Below are 17,960 nucleotides of genomic sequence, written 5' to 3' on the forward strand. Positions count from 1 at the left end.
GTGTCTGATCCTGTGGATAGGGGGTAACAATTTATGTACCGGAGTACTCCGCTGCTCAGCGTTTGGAAAACTGTTCCGGCGTCGGGAGCTTGTGACTTCATAGCCCCGCCACTCATGTTGTCACGCCCCTTCCCCTCAATGCTAGTCTATGGGAGGGGGCGTGACGGCCGTCACGCCCCCTCCCATAGACTAGCATTGAGGGGGGCGGGCGTGACAACATGAGCGGCGGGGCTATGAAGTCGCAAGCTCCCGACGCCGGAACAGTTTTCCAAACGCTGAGCAGCGGAGTACTCCGGTACATAAATTGTTACCCCCTATCCACATGAGGGGGCGGGGCTATGACATCACAAGCTCCCGAAGCCGGCCCCAGTGTTCGGAACAGTTTGTTCCAAACGCTGAGCAGCGGAGTACTCCTTTAAGAAGCTCTTGACTGAGGCCCACCCACCTATATCTCGTTTATGTTGTGTTAATTTGACATATGGAAAATCTCAAGAGAATGCGAAAAACTCATCTAGTTAACCTCTAGTCAACATTTCTCTTTTTAGAAATGGATGCTAGCTCTAAGGAAAGAGATTGACCACTACCATGAGAAGAAGGAGGCTATCACAGATCTAAGGTATTACTTCTCCATCTCCTACTCTTAGTTGGGTTGATGCAGACTTAAAGGGGTATTCCCAACTTTTACAGACATTTATGACGAACGCAGAGGATACTCTGGGACCTGCACCTATCTCCAAAGCGGGGACCTTCCAACCCCCATCCTGTGTTTGAAACAGCCAATGTAAATGGAGAGGGGCTGTGCTTGCATATCTCTTTCCATTTACTTCTATTGGAGTTCCCAGCCAATGAAGTGTGGATATGTCAGAAATGTCTAAGATGGGAATAGTCTTTTTAAACAATACTTTATAGCAATTTGGGCAGAAAATCAACAACTGCTAATAGGTAACTACTTTGCATAAACAGGTCTTAAAGGTGCACTCCGGTGGAAAACGTTATATATATATATATATTTTTTTTTTTTTTTTAAATCAACTGGTGCCAGAAAGTCAAACAGATTTGTAAATTACTTAATCTATAAAAAAATCTTAATCCTTCCAGTACTTATTAGCTGCTGAATACTACAGAGGGAATTATTTTCTTTTCGGAACACAGAGCTCTATGCTGAATCACGAGCACAGTGCTCTCTGCTGACATCTCTGTCCATTTTAGGAACTGTCCAGAGTAGGAGAAAATCACCATAGAAAACATATGCTGCTCTGGAGCAGTTCCTTAAATGGACAGAGATGTCAGCAGAGAGCACTGTGCTCGGGATGTCAGCAGAGAGCACTGTGTTCCAAAAAGAAAAGAATTTCCTCTGTAGTATTCAGCAGCTAATAAGTACTGGAAGGATTAAGATTTTGTAATAGAAGTAATTTACAAATCTGTTTATCTTTCTGGCACCAGCTGATTTAAAAAAAATAAAAATAAAAAGTTTTCCACCGGAGTACCCCTTTAAAGGGGTATTCTGGGGAGCACTTATATTCTATTAACTGGATCGAGTGTCTGATCGAGGGGGGTTTGAATCCAAAGACTACACCCCCCTCCCCCCACCTTCTTTACGGTGCCTGGTTACTCACTAGTTCGTGTAGCATCTCCAGCCCCCATGATCCGAGAAGGGTGTCAGCCCTATCAGTCAATCACTAGTAGAGATGGGGTCCTGTCTGAGCCAATGATTGGCTGATTGGGCCGTCACTACAGTTCAGCCAGGCCTTGTAGAGTAAGTTGCATTGGCTCCAACCTCTAGATCAGACACTTATCCCCTGTACTGTGGATAAGTTGGATTGCGCAGAATACCCTTTTAAAGTTTTTTGGTTTTTTTTGGGGGGGGGGAGGGGGGAGTAAGATTGATCTATCCTTAGCCTATGCCACCATCAGAACACTGTGATCTTGTGGTTTACTACAGTACCTGACACAGCGCCATCTATGTGTGTGGCTGAGTATGGTAACTGCCCAGTTCAATCAAGCTGCAGTACCAGATAAAGCTACATGGATAGTGTTCCAGGAATCAGATTGCCACCAACCACAAGTATAGCCATCAATAGCCATCAGTATAGCCATCAATAGCCATCAGTATAGCCATCAATAGCCATCAGTATAGCCATCAATAGCCAACAGTATAGCCATCAATAGCCATCAGTATAGCCATCAATAGCCATCAGTATAGCCATCAGTATAGCCATCAATAGCCATCAGTATAGCCATCAATAGCCATCAGTATAGCCATCAGTATAGCCATCAATAGCCATCAGTATAGCCATCAATAGCCATCAGTATAGCCATCAATAGCCATCTGCATAGCCATCAGTATAGCCATCAGTATAGCCATCAATAGCCAACAGTATAGCCATCAATAGCCACCAGTATAGCTATCAATAGCCATCAATAGCCATCAGTATAGCCATCAATAGCCATCAGTATAGCCATCAATAGCCAACAGTATAGCCATCAATAGCCATCAGTATAGCCATCAATAGCCATCAATAGCCATCAGTATAGCCATCAATAGCCATCAGTATAGCCATCAATAACCATCAGTATAGCCATCTATAGCCATCAGTATAACCATCAATAGCCATCAGTATAGCCATCAATAGCCATCAATAGCCATCAATAGCCATCAGTATAGCCATCAGTATAGCCATCAATAGCCATCAGTATAGCCATCTATAGCCATCAATAGCCATCAGTATAGCCATCAATAGCCATCAGTATAGCCATCAATAGCCATCAGTATAGCCATCAATAGCCATCAGTATAGCCATCAATAGCCATCGGTATAGCCATCAATAGCCATCAATAGCCATCAGTATAGCCATCAATAGCCATCAGTATAGCCATCAATAGCCATCAGTATAGCCATCTATAGCCATCAGTATAGCCATCAATAGCCATCAATAGCCATCAGTATAGCCATCAATAGCCATCAGTATAGCCATCAATGGCCATCAATAGCCATCAGTATAGCCATCAATAGCCATCAGTATAGCCATCTATAGCCATCAGTATAGCCATCAATAGCCATCAGTATAGCCATCAATAGCCATCAGTATAGCCATCAATAGCCATCAGTATAGCCATCAATAGCCATCAGTATAGCCATCTATAGCCATCAGTATAGCCATCAATAGCCATCAGTATAGCCATCAATAGCCATCAGTATAGCCATCAATAGCCATCAGTATAGCCATCAATGTTATTTCCTACCAAACACCTCTATCTATTCTAAACATTCTTATATTCTCCACAATATTATCATAACATAGATACTACATACTAGCTTACAATTTAGTTTCCATTAATCTACTTTCTTTGTAGGTCCTAGATAACATCCAGATGTTGCAAAACTACAACTCCCAGCAAGCCAACGGCTTGCTGGGAGTTGTAGTTTAGCAACAGCTGAAGGCCCACAGTTTGGAGACCACTGATATAGGGTATACTTATATAAATAATGAAAGCATCTGAAAACATTAAAGGGCATCTCCATAACATTATAGTCATGTTTAGGTAAAATAAGGTAACATGCTGATTGTTTCCTTCCTAGTGATAGTGGTTCTGATGCTGACAGTTTCTATGGATCCGTGGAACGTCCTGTGGATATCAAATACACACACAATCCTGCAGATGGTAATATTTTTAAAATGTTTTACTTTTTTTTTTTATTTTTATATATTTTTATTTTTTTAAATTAGATATTATATCATTTCATTTGCACAACAGAATTATTATAAAATGCAAACTGTGGCTATAAGAGCATTTTATTTTCCTAAAGTTATCAAATACAGGCACAGTCTTGCTAATGGTAATATTTTATCACATTTATAATTTTATAACATTTTTAAAATTATATATAATATAACTTTACTAGTACAACATAATTATTATAAAATGCAAACTGTGGTGATAAGAGAACATTTTTCCTATTCTTATTCTGTGCAGATCAAATGCATGCACAATTACCGTATATACTCGAGTATAAGCCTAGTTTTTCAGCACGATTTTTCGTGCTGAAAACGCCCCCCTCGGCTTATACTCGAGTGAACTGTCCGCCTGTCAATCCCTTCTCAGTGGTCTTCAACCTGCGGACCTCGAGATGTTACAAAACTACAGCTCCCAGCATGCCCGGACAGCCATCGGCATGCTGGGAGTTGTAGTTTTGAAACATCTGGAGGTCTGGAGGATGAAGACCACTGCGGCCTTCGTCATCATCCAGACCCCCCCCCCCCCCCCTTTAGTTTTCTACTCACCTCCCCTCGGTGGGTGGGCTGGTCTGTGACGTCCCTGTACATTAACGTCCCGGGGCCGGCCCGGAGCGGAGAAGAGGGCCTCCTAGTGAAGATGGACAGCCTCGAACGACTAACCCTCTCCACCGGATGGTCCCTGCAGCATAGATCACCCTTCCTTCCCACCGAGGGGAGGTGAGTAGAAAACTAAAGGGGGGTCTGGATGATGATGAAGGCCGCAGTGGTCTTCAACCTGCGGACCTCCAGAGGTTTCAAAACTACAACTCCCAGCATGCCCGGACAGCCATCGGCTGTCCGGGCATGCTGGGAGTTGTAGTTTTGCAACATCTGGAGGTCCGCAGATGTTGAAGACCACTGATGATGGGATTAACAGGCGGTGATGATGTATTTCCCACCCTAGGCTTATAGTCAAGTCAATAACTTTTCCTGGGTTTTTGGGGTGAAATTAGGGGTCTCTGCTTATATTCGAGTCGGCTTATACTCGAGTATATACGGTAGTAATATTTAATAAAATGTTCTCCTTCTTTTTAATTCTTTTTTTTTTATGATATATTATATAATTTTACTTGTATGGCAGAATTATTATAAAATGCAAACTGTGGTTATAAGAGCACTTTTACCCTAAAGTTTATATCCTGTGGATATCAAATACACACACAATCCTGCAGATGGTAATATTTTTAAAATGTTTTACATTTTTTTAAAATTTTATATATTTTTATTTTTTAATTTTTAAAATGATATATTTTATCATTTCACTTGCACAACATAATTATTATAAAATGCAAACTGTGGCTATAAGAGCACTATTTTCCCTAACGTTTATATCCTGTGGATATCAAATACATCACAATCTTGCAGATGGTAGTATATTATTTCATTTTTACATTTTATAACATTTTAAACATTATATTTAATATAACTTCAATTGTATGACAGATTATTGTAAAACACAAAAGAGTACTTTTCCACTAGAGTTCATATCTACTTAAAAATATTAATTTCTTCATATAGCTTTATAGCAGCTGAGTGCTATTTTCTGATACAAAGCTCCAAATCCCTACCGAGCATAAACATTTAGTTAAAAATTAGAATTTTTATACATTTACACAGTATGAAGCAAATTGCTTGGAAATGGATTATCGGTGGTGAGGGTTGCTGCTTTGTGTTGGTTGGGTTAATACAGGCTACACAATGGTGTCTACTACTAGTCTGAATATTCACAGCCAACAATTATTCTTTACTTTATTGGGATTATCACTGGCTTTTGAGTTTTAAGGGGTACTCCCGTGGAAAACTTTTTTTTTTTTTAATCAACTGGTGCCAGAAAGTTAAAAAGATTTGTAAATCACTTCTATTAAAAAATCTTAATCCTTCCAGTACTTTTTAGGAGCTTGTATAAGAAGAGAATGATAGCATGGCACTCACCATCCAACAGTGATTTATTCAGGTCGAGGTACAGTCCATGTGTAGATCATATCAGTACAGTGGAGTCGGGGGGAGACAGGAAAGAGAGCTCAGGAGAGCTTGTGCAGCAACGTTTCGCGGTAAAAACCGCTTGGTCACGCCTTACAGACCGGTCTGTAAGGCGTGACCAAGCGTTTTTTACCACGAAACGTTGCTGCAAAAGCTCTCCTGAGCTCTCTTTACTGTCTCCCCCCGACTCCACTGTACTGATATGAATAAATCACTGTTGGATGGTGAGTGCCGTGCTATCATTCTCTTCTTATACTGTATGCATCATTGTCTAAGCGCTTGTGCACCGCCGCAGTGGACAGTACAGATTGTCCTACATTAAGCTAATAGCCCCCAGATACCCAGTGCCGGGTGCTTTCATCTTTATTCATATTTACTTTTTAGGAGCTGTATACTAAAGAGAAATCCAAAAAAGAAATGCATTTCCCCTGATGTCATGACCACAGTGCTCTCTGCTGACCTCTGCTGTCCATTTTAGGAACTGTCCAGAGCAGCATATGTTTGCAATGGGGATTTTCTCCTACTCTGGACAGTTCCTAAAATGGACAGCAGAGGTCAGCAGAGAGCACTGTGTTCATGACATCAGAGGAAATGCATTTCTTTTTTGGATTTCTCTTTAGTATACAGCTCCTAAAAAGTACTGGAAGGATTAAGATTTTTTAATAGAAGTGACTTACAAATCTGCTTAACTTTCTGGCGCCAGTTGATTTAAAAAAAATATAAAGTTTTCCATGGGAGTACCCCTTTAACACAGAAAATAATTCATGAGTGCCAATCTTATACTGACTGCTTAGATGACAACGTACTTTTACTATGCTTTCACAGATAGCTGGCAGGATGAAGATGATGATGAAGATTATATTCAACCAGATATGATCGATGGTAAGTTATTGGCAAAAACAGGTTCAAAGAGTACTAAAGGAGTCATCTCCCTTATGACACTGATGACATTCATTATTCAGATATGCCCTCGGTATGCCGATTTATGGGGGTGCAACCTGTGTGCTAGAATGAAGTAGCAGCAGAATTATGGATTCTGCTCCATTAAACTTCTTTTGGAATTCATATGGTTTTTGAATCATTAAAGCGAAACTGTCACCTAGAATAGGCTTGTGAAGCTGCACACACAATGCTCTAGGGTTTCACAAGCCTAATCTAGGCATAGGCTGCTGTATACTTACAGAAAACGCCTTTGTAATTTCTCCTGGAGTTGTGCGAACAGTCGGAGAGATGGGCTTGGTTGCGCTATGCTTCTGTGCTCTCTCTGGCTACGTCATGCTAGCGATTGACAGCCGGCGTGTGCGCAGGAGAACTACACAGGGCCGGTGCGGGCAGGTGAGCCCTGTGTGTTAGGGTACATTCACACCACATTTTTGCAATACAGTTCCCGTATATGTTTTCAATGTGAAAACCGTGTGCATTGACTCTCCATTGAAAACCACATGCCAAACGATGCATCTAGTTGCATCCATTTTACCTAACACGGCTTTTGGTCCGGGTGAAAAAACGTATTAAACCATATATGATTTTTTTTTTTACATGGGAGTCAATGGGAACCATACAGGACTGTATGTGCCTATGGTTCCATCTGGTTTTCACCATATGGTTTTTGACCTTGCACAGTTTTTTTTTCTTGGAATTTCAATCAAACAAGTGAAACTTTATTCATAATGGATTGAAAAGTTAAAAACTTACAATTTTTTCTCTTAGAAAATGGATGCAACCGGACATAATTTTTGAAACCGTATACGGTTTTTAACCATATACGGGTTAAAATTTGTACACATGTTTTGATACAGTTTAGTCCAGTTTTGAGGAATCCATTTTTCATCAAAAACCTGATATGGGAACTGTATTGCAAAAACATGGTGTGAATGCAGCCTTAATCAACTGCACAACATCACCGGACCCCAGGCCCCACCTCTCCAATTGTTTGTCTAACTCCAGGCAGAATTACAAAGTAGTTATTTGAGAGTATACAGCAGCCTGATTTCTCTATAAAGGTATGTATAGGATAGGTGTGTAAAGCCCTACTGCACTGTGTGTGCAGCTTCACAAGCCTATTCTAAGTGACAGCAGCACTTTATGGTCTGTGACCAAACATTCAGCCTTTGAAAAAAGGAAACAGGGACGCCAGGAACCAAAGGTGATTTTGCCATTTTGTTCCAATAATTATCAGAACACACATTATTAGAAAAGCTGCATGAAACATTCATGGCATGTCGTAGCATTAAGCTAGCAATGCCTTGGTGAGATGAACACTTAGATATGATAATGTGCACTCATCAACGCATTCTGTTGCTTCTGAATACTTTGTTCTGTACTTCCCTTTCTATTCATCCCTCTTCATTTAACCATAAAATAATGATGGCTGAAATAAAAAAAAAAAACATATTTGGGGCCAGTATTTATTTTATAGTGGTTTGAATTCTGTTTTTCTCATACAGGGCTCCAAATTTGGTAAAGTTTGGAGCTTACTATATATGTTTTCCATTGAACTCCATAATAGATCTGTATGCAGCAAACTATTAACTCCCCCCTTGTGGTGACAACAGACATAAATTGTAGGTAACTCAATGTAACCAGTGTTCTTGACTGAAATAAAAAAGGGAATAAGTTGAACTGTACATTAAGAGGGTTAATTCTTTGAATCTTGTATTAGACAGTGCACCGAGCTATCCACCACCACCAATTCCAGCAGTACCAGAGAATGAAGTCTCAGGAACACCAAAACCTCCCCCTCCTCCTCCATCTCGACCACAAAGAAACAATATAAACAGTGTAAAACCTCCAGTCCCATCCTTTCCACCTGCATATAAAGCTAATGATTTAATACACAGATCAACTGACAAAGCTGAAAACGACCCCAAGAAAGATCCTATGCGCTTCCCTATCAAAAAACCACCTGTTTTACCACCACAACCAGTTCAACGGGTACAACCAATATCTTTCCAACCAAAAAGAGAAGTCATAAGGAGTCAAACTGAGGAAACCTTTGGGAATAAGCCCCCATATATGCCGGGAAATAACATAAAATTACACGACGAACTGGCTAACAGGTTCAGCAACGCAGCTCCTCCTGTACCCGAGAAGCCAATGAAAAATCCTAACCATGTTGTGACTCCATTACCACCAGCAAAACCAAACCCACCAGCCACTAAGACAAACACAGTGAACAATTATGTACCACCAGTTCCCCGAAAACCTAGAGAGTTAAGCGACTCCTTAAAGTCACCGGAGGATTCATCACCCACTGTACCAAAATCTTTACCCATCAAGCCACCTTCTATATTGAAACCTATTCTTCCAAAGATACAAGCAAGGAAACCAGAATGTGACAGACCTGGATTCTCACCAATACTGTAAGTATAATTCGTCATATTGTTTTTCATAGAGCTGAGCAAATTTACTCAAATTCATGTTGTGTCCGATTCAGTTAAATCTGCAATGAGGTTCAATTTTTAGTGAAAAAATTTGGTCCGAATCAGAAGTGATTCTAATGTCTTCTAGCACAACTATACCAAATATATTCAATGCCAAGACCATAACCCTACTATAACACTAGTAGAATTACATGCCAGCCTTTTGGTTGATTGTGTATGGCATTGAAGGATTGAGTCAGTCAGGATGGAGACATTCTTTCAGAATGACTTTTCTTTATGGCTTCTCTACGACTTATAAATGTCCAACTACACCTAGATATTATTCCTACATAACAGCATTCACTTCAAACTTACATAGATCTAAGCTATTAAGCTATTTATAAAGAACTTGCGCCTTTTTGATAAATTTGGCACAAAGAAACATGTTGTCTGCACAGGCAAACGGTGGAAAAAATTTCCCCTAAAGTGCAAAAATGACTGTAAAGCCATTACAGATATTACATTTTTCATAACACATCCCTGTGATTTTAATTGGACCTGCCACTAATCTTATGTTTATGGAAATGGCTGGTTGTCCGTTAAAAGGAGCCAGGCACTAGATTATATATATATATATATATATATATATATATATATATATGTATACAGTAAATTTGAGCAACATTTTTTGATTTGCATATATATATATATATATATATATATATATATAACACTTAGAAGGCAAACAAGGTGAAAGCCAGCTCACCCCGCCCCAGACAGTAGAGCACGGATCCAGGCGCTGGACGGCACCAGCCAATAGGAAAATAAAGGAGATCAGATCCAGCTCTATGCAGGTAAAATCAGGTTTAATCCATAGGACAAGGAAGGAACAAGTAACGCGTTTCAAGCGCTCTTAGTCATACATGACTAAGAGCGCTTACAGTGCTTGAAACACGTTACTTGTTCCTTCCTTGTCCTATGGATTAAACCTGATTTTACCTGCATAGAGCTGGATCTGATCTCCTTTATTTTCATATATAACACTTGGTAATGTTATATATAGTAAAAGCTTTATCCTCACCATCCACGGGATGCCCCCAGGGATGATGAGGATATAAAGTTATAAAGTCTCCCCGGCCACCCCATAGGTAGTCCCCTGGGTGGGGAGCTATACTTACCGGGTCCCGTTGCTCCAGTTGTATGGACGCCCCTCAGCTTGTTTGGAGGCCCGCAGCCGGAGCGACAGGACCTGGTAAGTATAACTCCATGCCCAGGGGACTACTTACAGGACAACCAGGAAGACTTTATATCTTCATATCCTCACCATCCCTTGGAGCAAAGACGTTCATTCACCAATACGCTGATCGACAACTTATTTTCAGTTCACAAATAGTATATTTTTTGGCTTGCTCTAGGAGGTCACCGCCTGATGGACAGAGTTTTAGAGACTTCACAATGGAATTGCCGGTCCGTCAAGGAAAACCAAAGAAAATAATGAATGACAAAAGCGACAGCGATGAGGACTACGAAAAGGTAATGTCCAGTAATAAAAGTTGTTTTGTGATCCAGAAAGCATAGCATAGTTCCGACACCAAGTTACGGAACAACGGCAGCTTTACTGAGATAGACAGGTATAACAGTCTATACAGCTTAGCCAGGCCAAAGGAGGTGACCAGTGAATACAGAGACTTTAGGGCTCGCTGGGACTTATAGTGGACTTGGACAATTTGAAACAGGGCCAAGCTGATTTGACACAAATTGATCTTGACTGACTTGACTGGGACTGACTAGACAGACTTCACCCCATATGTAGCTTAGCAGGTTTTGACGTTCACCTGGGCAGTGGACTTGTGGATGCGTGGCTGCATGGTAGGCTTTGGGACTCCTCAGGACACCAGATACTCTCTCTCAGGACTGGACCTTGCTGCACTCAGTAGAGAAGAGACTAAGAGACTGAACTAGCTCCACCCAGGGCTTATATGGGGGAGACTCTGGAGGGGTCCCATAGGTCACTTTGTAGGTCACATGGTCACTGGTACCTTCCTTGGTTACAATACATGACAACAGTATTTAAAGGTGTATAACAAGTTATATACATTACATTAGATAACACAGGTGGTAGTTAACTATTTTGGGAATACAGACAAAAGAGGGGCCCAGGGGTCACTGAATAGAGTCTGCCTGACAGGGCAGCATGGGTACAGGGGTGCAACTCCTTTACTGGGCCACCACAATGGTTAAGTTCATCACCTAGACTAAATTGTAGCAACTTTCACCTGTCAAAAGAAATATGTATATATAGCTTTTCAGCATTTGAATGTGATGAATTAAACCATAAAGGGTTGGTTGGTTTTGGGGGATTTAAAAAATACCAAATCCGAAGTCCAAAATTACTGATTTTAATTCACATCTCAGAAAAATGTAATAAAAAGTGATCAAAAAGCAACATATACGCGCAACAGTGGTACCCATAAAAACTACAGATCATGGCATAGAAAAATAAGCCCTTATACTGCTCCATTTACAGAAAAATAAGAAAGTGATAGGGGTCAAAATATGGCAAGTTTAACACTCATTTTCCTGCAAAAACTTTAAACCTTTTTATTAATTTTTTATTTTTTTTAAACATGGGTAAAATTTTTAAATTATTGACCCACAGAGTAAAGAGAACATGTCAGTTTTACCGTAAAGTGCACTACATAAAAAAGAACCCCCCCAAAATTCAGGAATTTTTTTTTTTTCCAATTTCCCCCAACAAATAATTATTTTTTCTTTGCACCATAAATTTTATGATAAAATCCCAAGGCGAGGAAGGAAACATTTTTACTTGGCTGTGTCCTTCAAGGGTTAATGTACTTATATAATTTATCTTCTGTTTCAGGTTCCTCTGCCCGCTACTGTTTTTGTTGATACCTATGATTCTATAGATGTGGAAAGGTAATTTTATTATAATTATTATATTTACTGTACTCATTCTAAAATGTATATTTTTATATATAAACTGTGTATACCTATATTAAAGCATTGGGATTCCTAGAAAAGCTGACAGTTCGTGGCTATGATGAAAGGTCTCCCCATATCCTAAATATACTAATGTATATCAGTAAAAAAAGCAAAGTTCACTCCTGCTGTGAAGCTGAAAATATTTCTGCACAGCAAGCACAAGAAATGATATCCTTCGTCCTGTTACACTGGAGATAAATGAGAGTATTGTTATTTCAGGATGTTCAAAGCTATGGAGGCCAGAGGAAGCCCCCCTAATGGACTCTTCTGCATCAGAAACTCTGCAAAGGCCGGAAAGGTAACCCTGGAGCTGAATACAGAATTGGCTGTTTAGTTTAGCTTTCAGTTTTTTGCATGTTATTTTTACAGCAATTTCCTGTTTCCTGACGGTCAAATAAATTAGTATGGAAAAATGATAGACTGTTCATAGTGGTGTAACTCATCCATAGGCCTAGGGCACAGCATTATGCATGCTCCGCTATGGTGCTCCATGTGGTGCAATATTAATTGGTAATATAGCATCCAGTGGAACATGCCACAAATGTTTCTGTCAAACATTTTACATACAGAAAAAAAACCTCATTATATGCTTTATTGATCCATGTTCAGAATCCAAAATCTCCAAGCGAATCCGGCTGAAAAATGACACTCCGAAATTTAGTTGCAGTAGAATCCCATTGCTTTCACTGTGCACTGTGCAGATGGCATCCCAATTTTGGCCCCCGCCGAAAGAATTGACATGGCAATTCTTTTGGAAGAATCCACTTGAAATGCATTGGAGACCGCCCACTTGCGAGCAGTCCTAGCGCTAGCATTTTTTGCCGGCGTCTGCTATTTGCGGAATGTCTGCCTGTGTTTTCTGGGCGGACATTCCGCATCTAACGTAGCCTTAGATGAAAAATCAGAGGCATGCAGAGACCACGTAAGGCTGGGTTCACATATGTGCGGCGTCCGGTACAGTTTTCCTCCGGCGTTCCCCCAGTTACCCTCCGGTGATCCCATTCATTTGAATAGGACAGTTCACAATCATCCAGCATCTCAATTTTGACACCGGATGGTTGGACACGCCGGAGAGCACTGGACAGGGGAACGCAGCTGTCTCTTAGAACAATGGATGTCGGATGCCATTCAACTGATGACAAATGCGGCATTTTCTTGAACAAACTGTTCCAAACACTGGAGCCGATGCCGGGAGCTTGTGACGTCATAGCCCCACCCCCTCATGACGTCACGCCCCACCCCTCAATGCAAGTCTATGGGAGGGGGCGTGACGGCCGTCACACCCCCTCCCATAGACTTGCATTGAGGGGTGGGGCGTGACGTCATGAGGGGGCGGGGCTATGACGTCACAAGCTCCCGGCGCCGGCTCCAGCGTTCTGAACAGTTTGTTCTAAACGCTGAGCAGTGGAGTACCCCTTTAAATGGCCACTGTAACTTAGAAAAAAAAATTTATATGTCAAAAGTTTTGATCGGTTAGGGTCTCTTCGCCAAGACCCCCACCGATCAGAAGAACGAGCATAGATAAGTGTGTGGCAGATTACTCCCTGGCTCTTAGCGATCTTTGTCTCACTACCCTGTAGACTTATGATGGAGCAGCAAGACAAGGATCGTGCTATTGTGCACTTATCCAAACTCATTCTGCTGATCGGTGTGAGGCTCAGTACTGCAACTCCGACTGATCAAAACTTTTGACGTGTGAAAAGTTTTTATATATTCAACAACTATTATGTTCATTGTTGTTTCCTGTGCATCTAGCTGTAATACACTGCATGTACGAGAAAATATGAAGGAAGCATAAGTTAGGATAATGTAAATCACGTAGTATTTCAGATCAGTATAGATCAGCTTACAGGAAGAAGATCTTCTGATGAGCCCAATTTGAGTCACCAATAAATTAGATCTTACTGACATGCCTTGTGTGTACAATGATAACAAAGGTTATGGTGCTGTTAAAAGTTGACCTGAGATCAATGGGCGTCTATGTAAACTAGTGGTGCCCAAAAGCAACCTTTTTTTTATGGCATTCATCTCTGAATGACCAAATTATTTAACCTCTTAAATTAAAAAATATATAGAGACCCTTTAAAGGGGTACTCCGCCCCTAGACATCTTATCCCCTATCCAAAGGATAGGGGATTAGATGTCAGATCGCCGCGGTGCCGCTGCTTGGGAACCCTGGGATCCCCGCTGCGGCACCGCGCTATCATTACAGCACAGAGCGAGTTCGCTCTGTGCGTAATGACGGGCGATACGGGGGACGGAGCAGCGTGACGTCATGGCTCCGCCTCTCGTGACATCACGGCCCGTCCCCTTAATGCAAGTCTATGGGAGGGGGCCACGCCCCCTCCCATGGACTTGTATTGAAAGGGGCGAGCCGTGATGTCACGAGGGGCGGAGCCATGACGTCACGCTGCTCCGTCCCCCGTATCGCCCGTCATTACGTGCAAAGCGAACTCGCTCTGTGCTGTAATGAGAGCGGGGTGCCGCAGCGGGGATCCCAGGGTTCCCCAGCAGCGGCACCGCGGCGATCTGACATCTTATCCTCTATTCTTTGGATAGGGGATAAGATGTCTAGGGGCGGAGTACCCCTTTAAAGATGATTGTTATTAGATTTCAGTGTATTTACGTGTGATCTCTTTATGTCAATACATGCCGTTTTGCTTAATAACTAATAGGAGGCTCTATTTTTTTTTTAAAGGTCCTTGTTGTATGGGATAAATTGGAATCAAAAGTAAGAAACTACCGAATTTTTGAAAAGGTTTGTTTACCTTTTTTTTATACTGAATTTATTTCTATACAAAATGTGTTTCCTCCTCTCACTCACTGCTTCACCTTATATTAGTTCACTGTTGAAATCACCATTAAGCCTACTTGTACTTATCTATAATACAACAGAGACACTCTCCTGGCGCCAGGGAAGGTTACAACAAACCAAGGTGGAACTAAGGCACTATATGCCAGGGGTGTATAGTGAGGAGTAGCAGATCTAATATGTTACAGTGCCTATACTGTGTGTCTTTAATTTCAGCCTTACAATACACAGGGGGCAGTATGGGTCCATATAGTGCACCCTTTTATTGAGACCTTATCTAATTATACCATCACTTCATTGTCATCAATGGTGACAGCGCAGGGCCGTGCGGTCCACAGGATTGGAATTTCCACTCACAGAATTCTGCGAACTAAGATTCTGTAATGTGAACAAATCCTAAGGGAGTCATGTGTCTTTTTGGGGAAACCTCCAAGCTGGCAAAGGGAGTCTAATAGATCAGGCAATGCTCCCTGGGAAAATTGTATGCTCTCCTTCATTATGAACAGAGCCACCTATAAGGGGTAGCTTCCTGGTAAGTCCCACTTGACTAAGGTTTACCAGCCAAACCTGAATCTCCTTAGAGGGGTACTCCGGTGAAAAACTTTGCCAGAAAGTTAAACAGATTTGTAAATTACTTCTACTAAAAAAATCTTAATCCTTCCTGTACTTATTAGCTGCTGAATACTACAGCGGAAATTCTTTTCTTTTTGAAACACAGAGCTGTCTGCTGACATCTCTGTCCATTTTAGAAACTGTCCAGAACAGCATATGTTTGCTATGGGGATTTCCTTTTTACTCTGGACAGTTCCTAAAATGGACAGAGATGTCAGCAGAGAGCACTGTGCTCGTGATGTCAACAGACAGCTCTGTGTTTCAAACGGAAAAGAATTTCCACTGTAGCTAATAAGTACAGGAAGGATTAAGATTATTTAATAGAAGTAATTTACAAATCTGTTTAACTTTCTGGCACCAGTTGATTTAAAAAAAAAAAAAAAAAAAAACCTTTTTCACCGGAGTACCCCTTTAAAAAAAGGAAGACGACCGATCTGTAGACTGGTTGTCGGGGGGTAGGGAAAAGGGAGGACTGTGATGGGAATTAAAAAACACTCCACTAGATATGATTTTCGATCTAGTGAACTTCCTGTTGAGGTCTACATGTCCTATATCTTGGTTTCCTTTTATATTCGCTCCCATGTCAGTATTGTATTTCTCTGTTCTCTTCTGATTATATAATATATGAGTAATGCTCATTTGTATTCTATTTTACACTAGGACACCTGCGTTTACCTTGAGTCAGAAAGCTTATTTCCAGACCTTGCTTCTTTGGTTGAACACTACTATAGTAACACCTTACCCAGTCATGACAGACTTGTTCTCAAATACGCCTATGGATCCCCAAATACGCCCAGGTGACAAGATTGAGGATTCTGGATTTTGGTTTGCATGCACCATATTGAAATTAAAGCCTATGGACATGGACATGCTTTTGGGTTCACTAAGACATATGGTTAAAACACATCATAGCAAGTGTGTACCAGCAGGGTCCCCTTGTCCACTTTCAAGGACAACAAATGTTCAAGGATTTAGCTGTGAACATATGGTCCTAAGAACTTCTATTTGTCCTAATAATAGCCAACTCCTGCCATGACTACTTCCTTGCTGTGTGCTACATCCTTCCAATGGGAAGAAAAAGACAGAGGCACACGTAATGGAAGAATCAGAAAAGACGGAATCTGAAGAGAAGATCTTCACTCAGAAGACAGGGAGAAGTGATCAATGGAATAGATTGTAGAAACAATATTCCGTATATCTCTTGCCGTTACACATTGAAGCCATTCACGTCGCTGATGAGCATGTTCTAATGAGGAAACGGGCTTTCGGTTGGAATGGTTAATCCTAATGTATTGGTTCCATAACTGAGTTCTGAAAATTTTAAGGATATTTCACAAACTAAGTATTTCATTATTGCAAATGTTAAAGACTATGTTGACTGTCGCAGTTGTTTTTATTGCTCGAATGTAACTCCATTATACCAAATATTGACAATAGTTTTGGTTTAATAAAAACATTCTACAGGTCTGTGTATACAGCTCCCATACAGGCCTATGTATCCCCATGGTTATAGACTACAAACAGACTCTAAATTGATCCTACAGTCACATGTTACGCTTTTCTATCTATAGAATAATCAGATTATAGGTTGGTATAGTTTCAGAATATAACCATGGAGATACATAGGTTGGTATAGTTTTCTTTTTTTAACCAAGACTATTTTGCAACATTCTTTCCTTTTTTTCTATTATTTTTGAAGCATTGGAGCAATAGCAATAATATATATATATATATATATATATATATAATATATATACAGTGACCCCCCCCCCCCCCGACCTACGATGGCCCCGACATGCGATCATTTCAACATGCGATGGCCTCTCAGAGGCCATCGCATGGTGAAGGCAGCATCAACATACGATACTTTTGTATGTCGGGGTCATCGCATAAACGGCTATCCGGCAGCGCAGACTGCTTCAGCTGCCACCGGATAGCCGTTTACGGTGCCCCGTGTGGTCCGCTGACGATCACTTACCTGTCCTCGGGGCTCCGGCGCGTCCTCTTCTGGATCCCCTGCGTCGTTGGCGCTCTCCATCGTCGTCATCACGTCGCTGCACACGCCGTGCCGTCATCCAATAGGAGCGGCGTGCGTAACGATGTGATGGCGGCGATGGAGAGCGAGGATGCCGGGGAAGCAGCGGCCTTGCTGGAGAGTCGGGGACACCCGGGGATGCAGCGACAGTGATGGAAGGCGACATCCAGGGCAGCGATGACGAGCGGGGACAGTCCGGAGCGGCGGGGACACTTGAGTATAACCCTCCAATACCAGTGGTCTTCAACCTGTGGACCTCCAGATGTTGCAAAACTACAACTCCCAGCATGCCCGGACAGCCGTTGGCTGTCCGGGCATGCTGGGTGTTGTAGTTTTGCAACATCTGTAGGTCCGCAGGTTGTAGACCACTGTGCTATACT

The 17,960-nt window shown here is 41.5% G+C and overlaps 1 protein-coding gene across 10 annotated transcripts in view; it reads left to right on the top strand.

The window, feature by feature from the left end:
* SH3BP2 (SH3 domain binding protein 2) overlaps positions 1-17,178 on the top strand; it is a 142,629-nt gene extending 125,451 nt beyond the window's left edge. For 8 of the 10 annotated variants that reach the window (XM_056554987.1, XM_056554988.1, XM_056554983.1 and 5 more), the window contains 9 exons: positions 546-616; positions 3,581-3,663; positions 6,582-6,638; positions 8,419-9,118; positions 10,534-10,651; positions 12,000-12,055; positions 12,341-12,419; positions 14,820-14,879; positions 16,206-17,178. In XM_056554987.1, the coding sequence (XP_056410962.1) occupies positions 546-616; positions 3,581-3,663; positions 6,582-6,638; positions 8,419-9,118; positions 10,534-10,651; positions 12,000-12,055; positions 12,341-12,419; positions 14,820-14,879; positions 16,206-16,346 (1,365 nt within the window). In that variant the 3' untranslated portion in view covers positions 16,347-17,178. The remainder of the gene's footprint in view (positions 1-545; positions 617-3,580; positions 3,664-6,581; positions 6,639-8,418; positions 9,119-10,533; positions 10,652-11,999; positions 12,056-12,340; positions 12,420-14,819; positions 14,880-16,205) is intronic. The other 2 variants (XM_056554985.1, XM_056554984.1) reach the window with 2 other exon arrangements.
* Positions 17,179-17,960: the final 782 nt, after the last annotated feature.

The sequence above is a fragment of the Hyla sarda genome, chromosome 1 (genome assembly GCF_029499605.1).
Source record: "Hyla sarda isolate aHylSar1 chromosome 1, aHylSar1.hap1, whole genome shotgun sequence".
NCBI classification, from domain to species: domain Eukaryota; kingdom Metazoa; phylum Chordata; class Amphibia; order Anura; family Hylidae; genus Hyla; species Hyla sarda.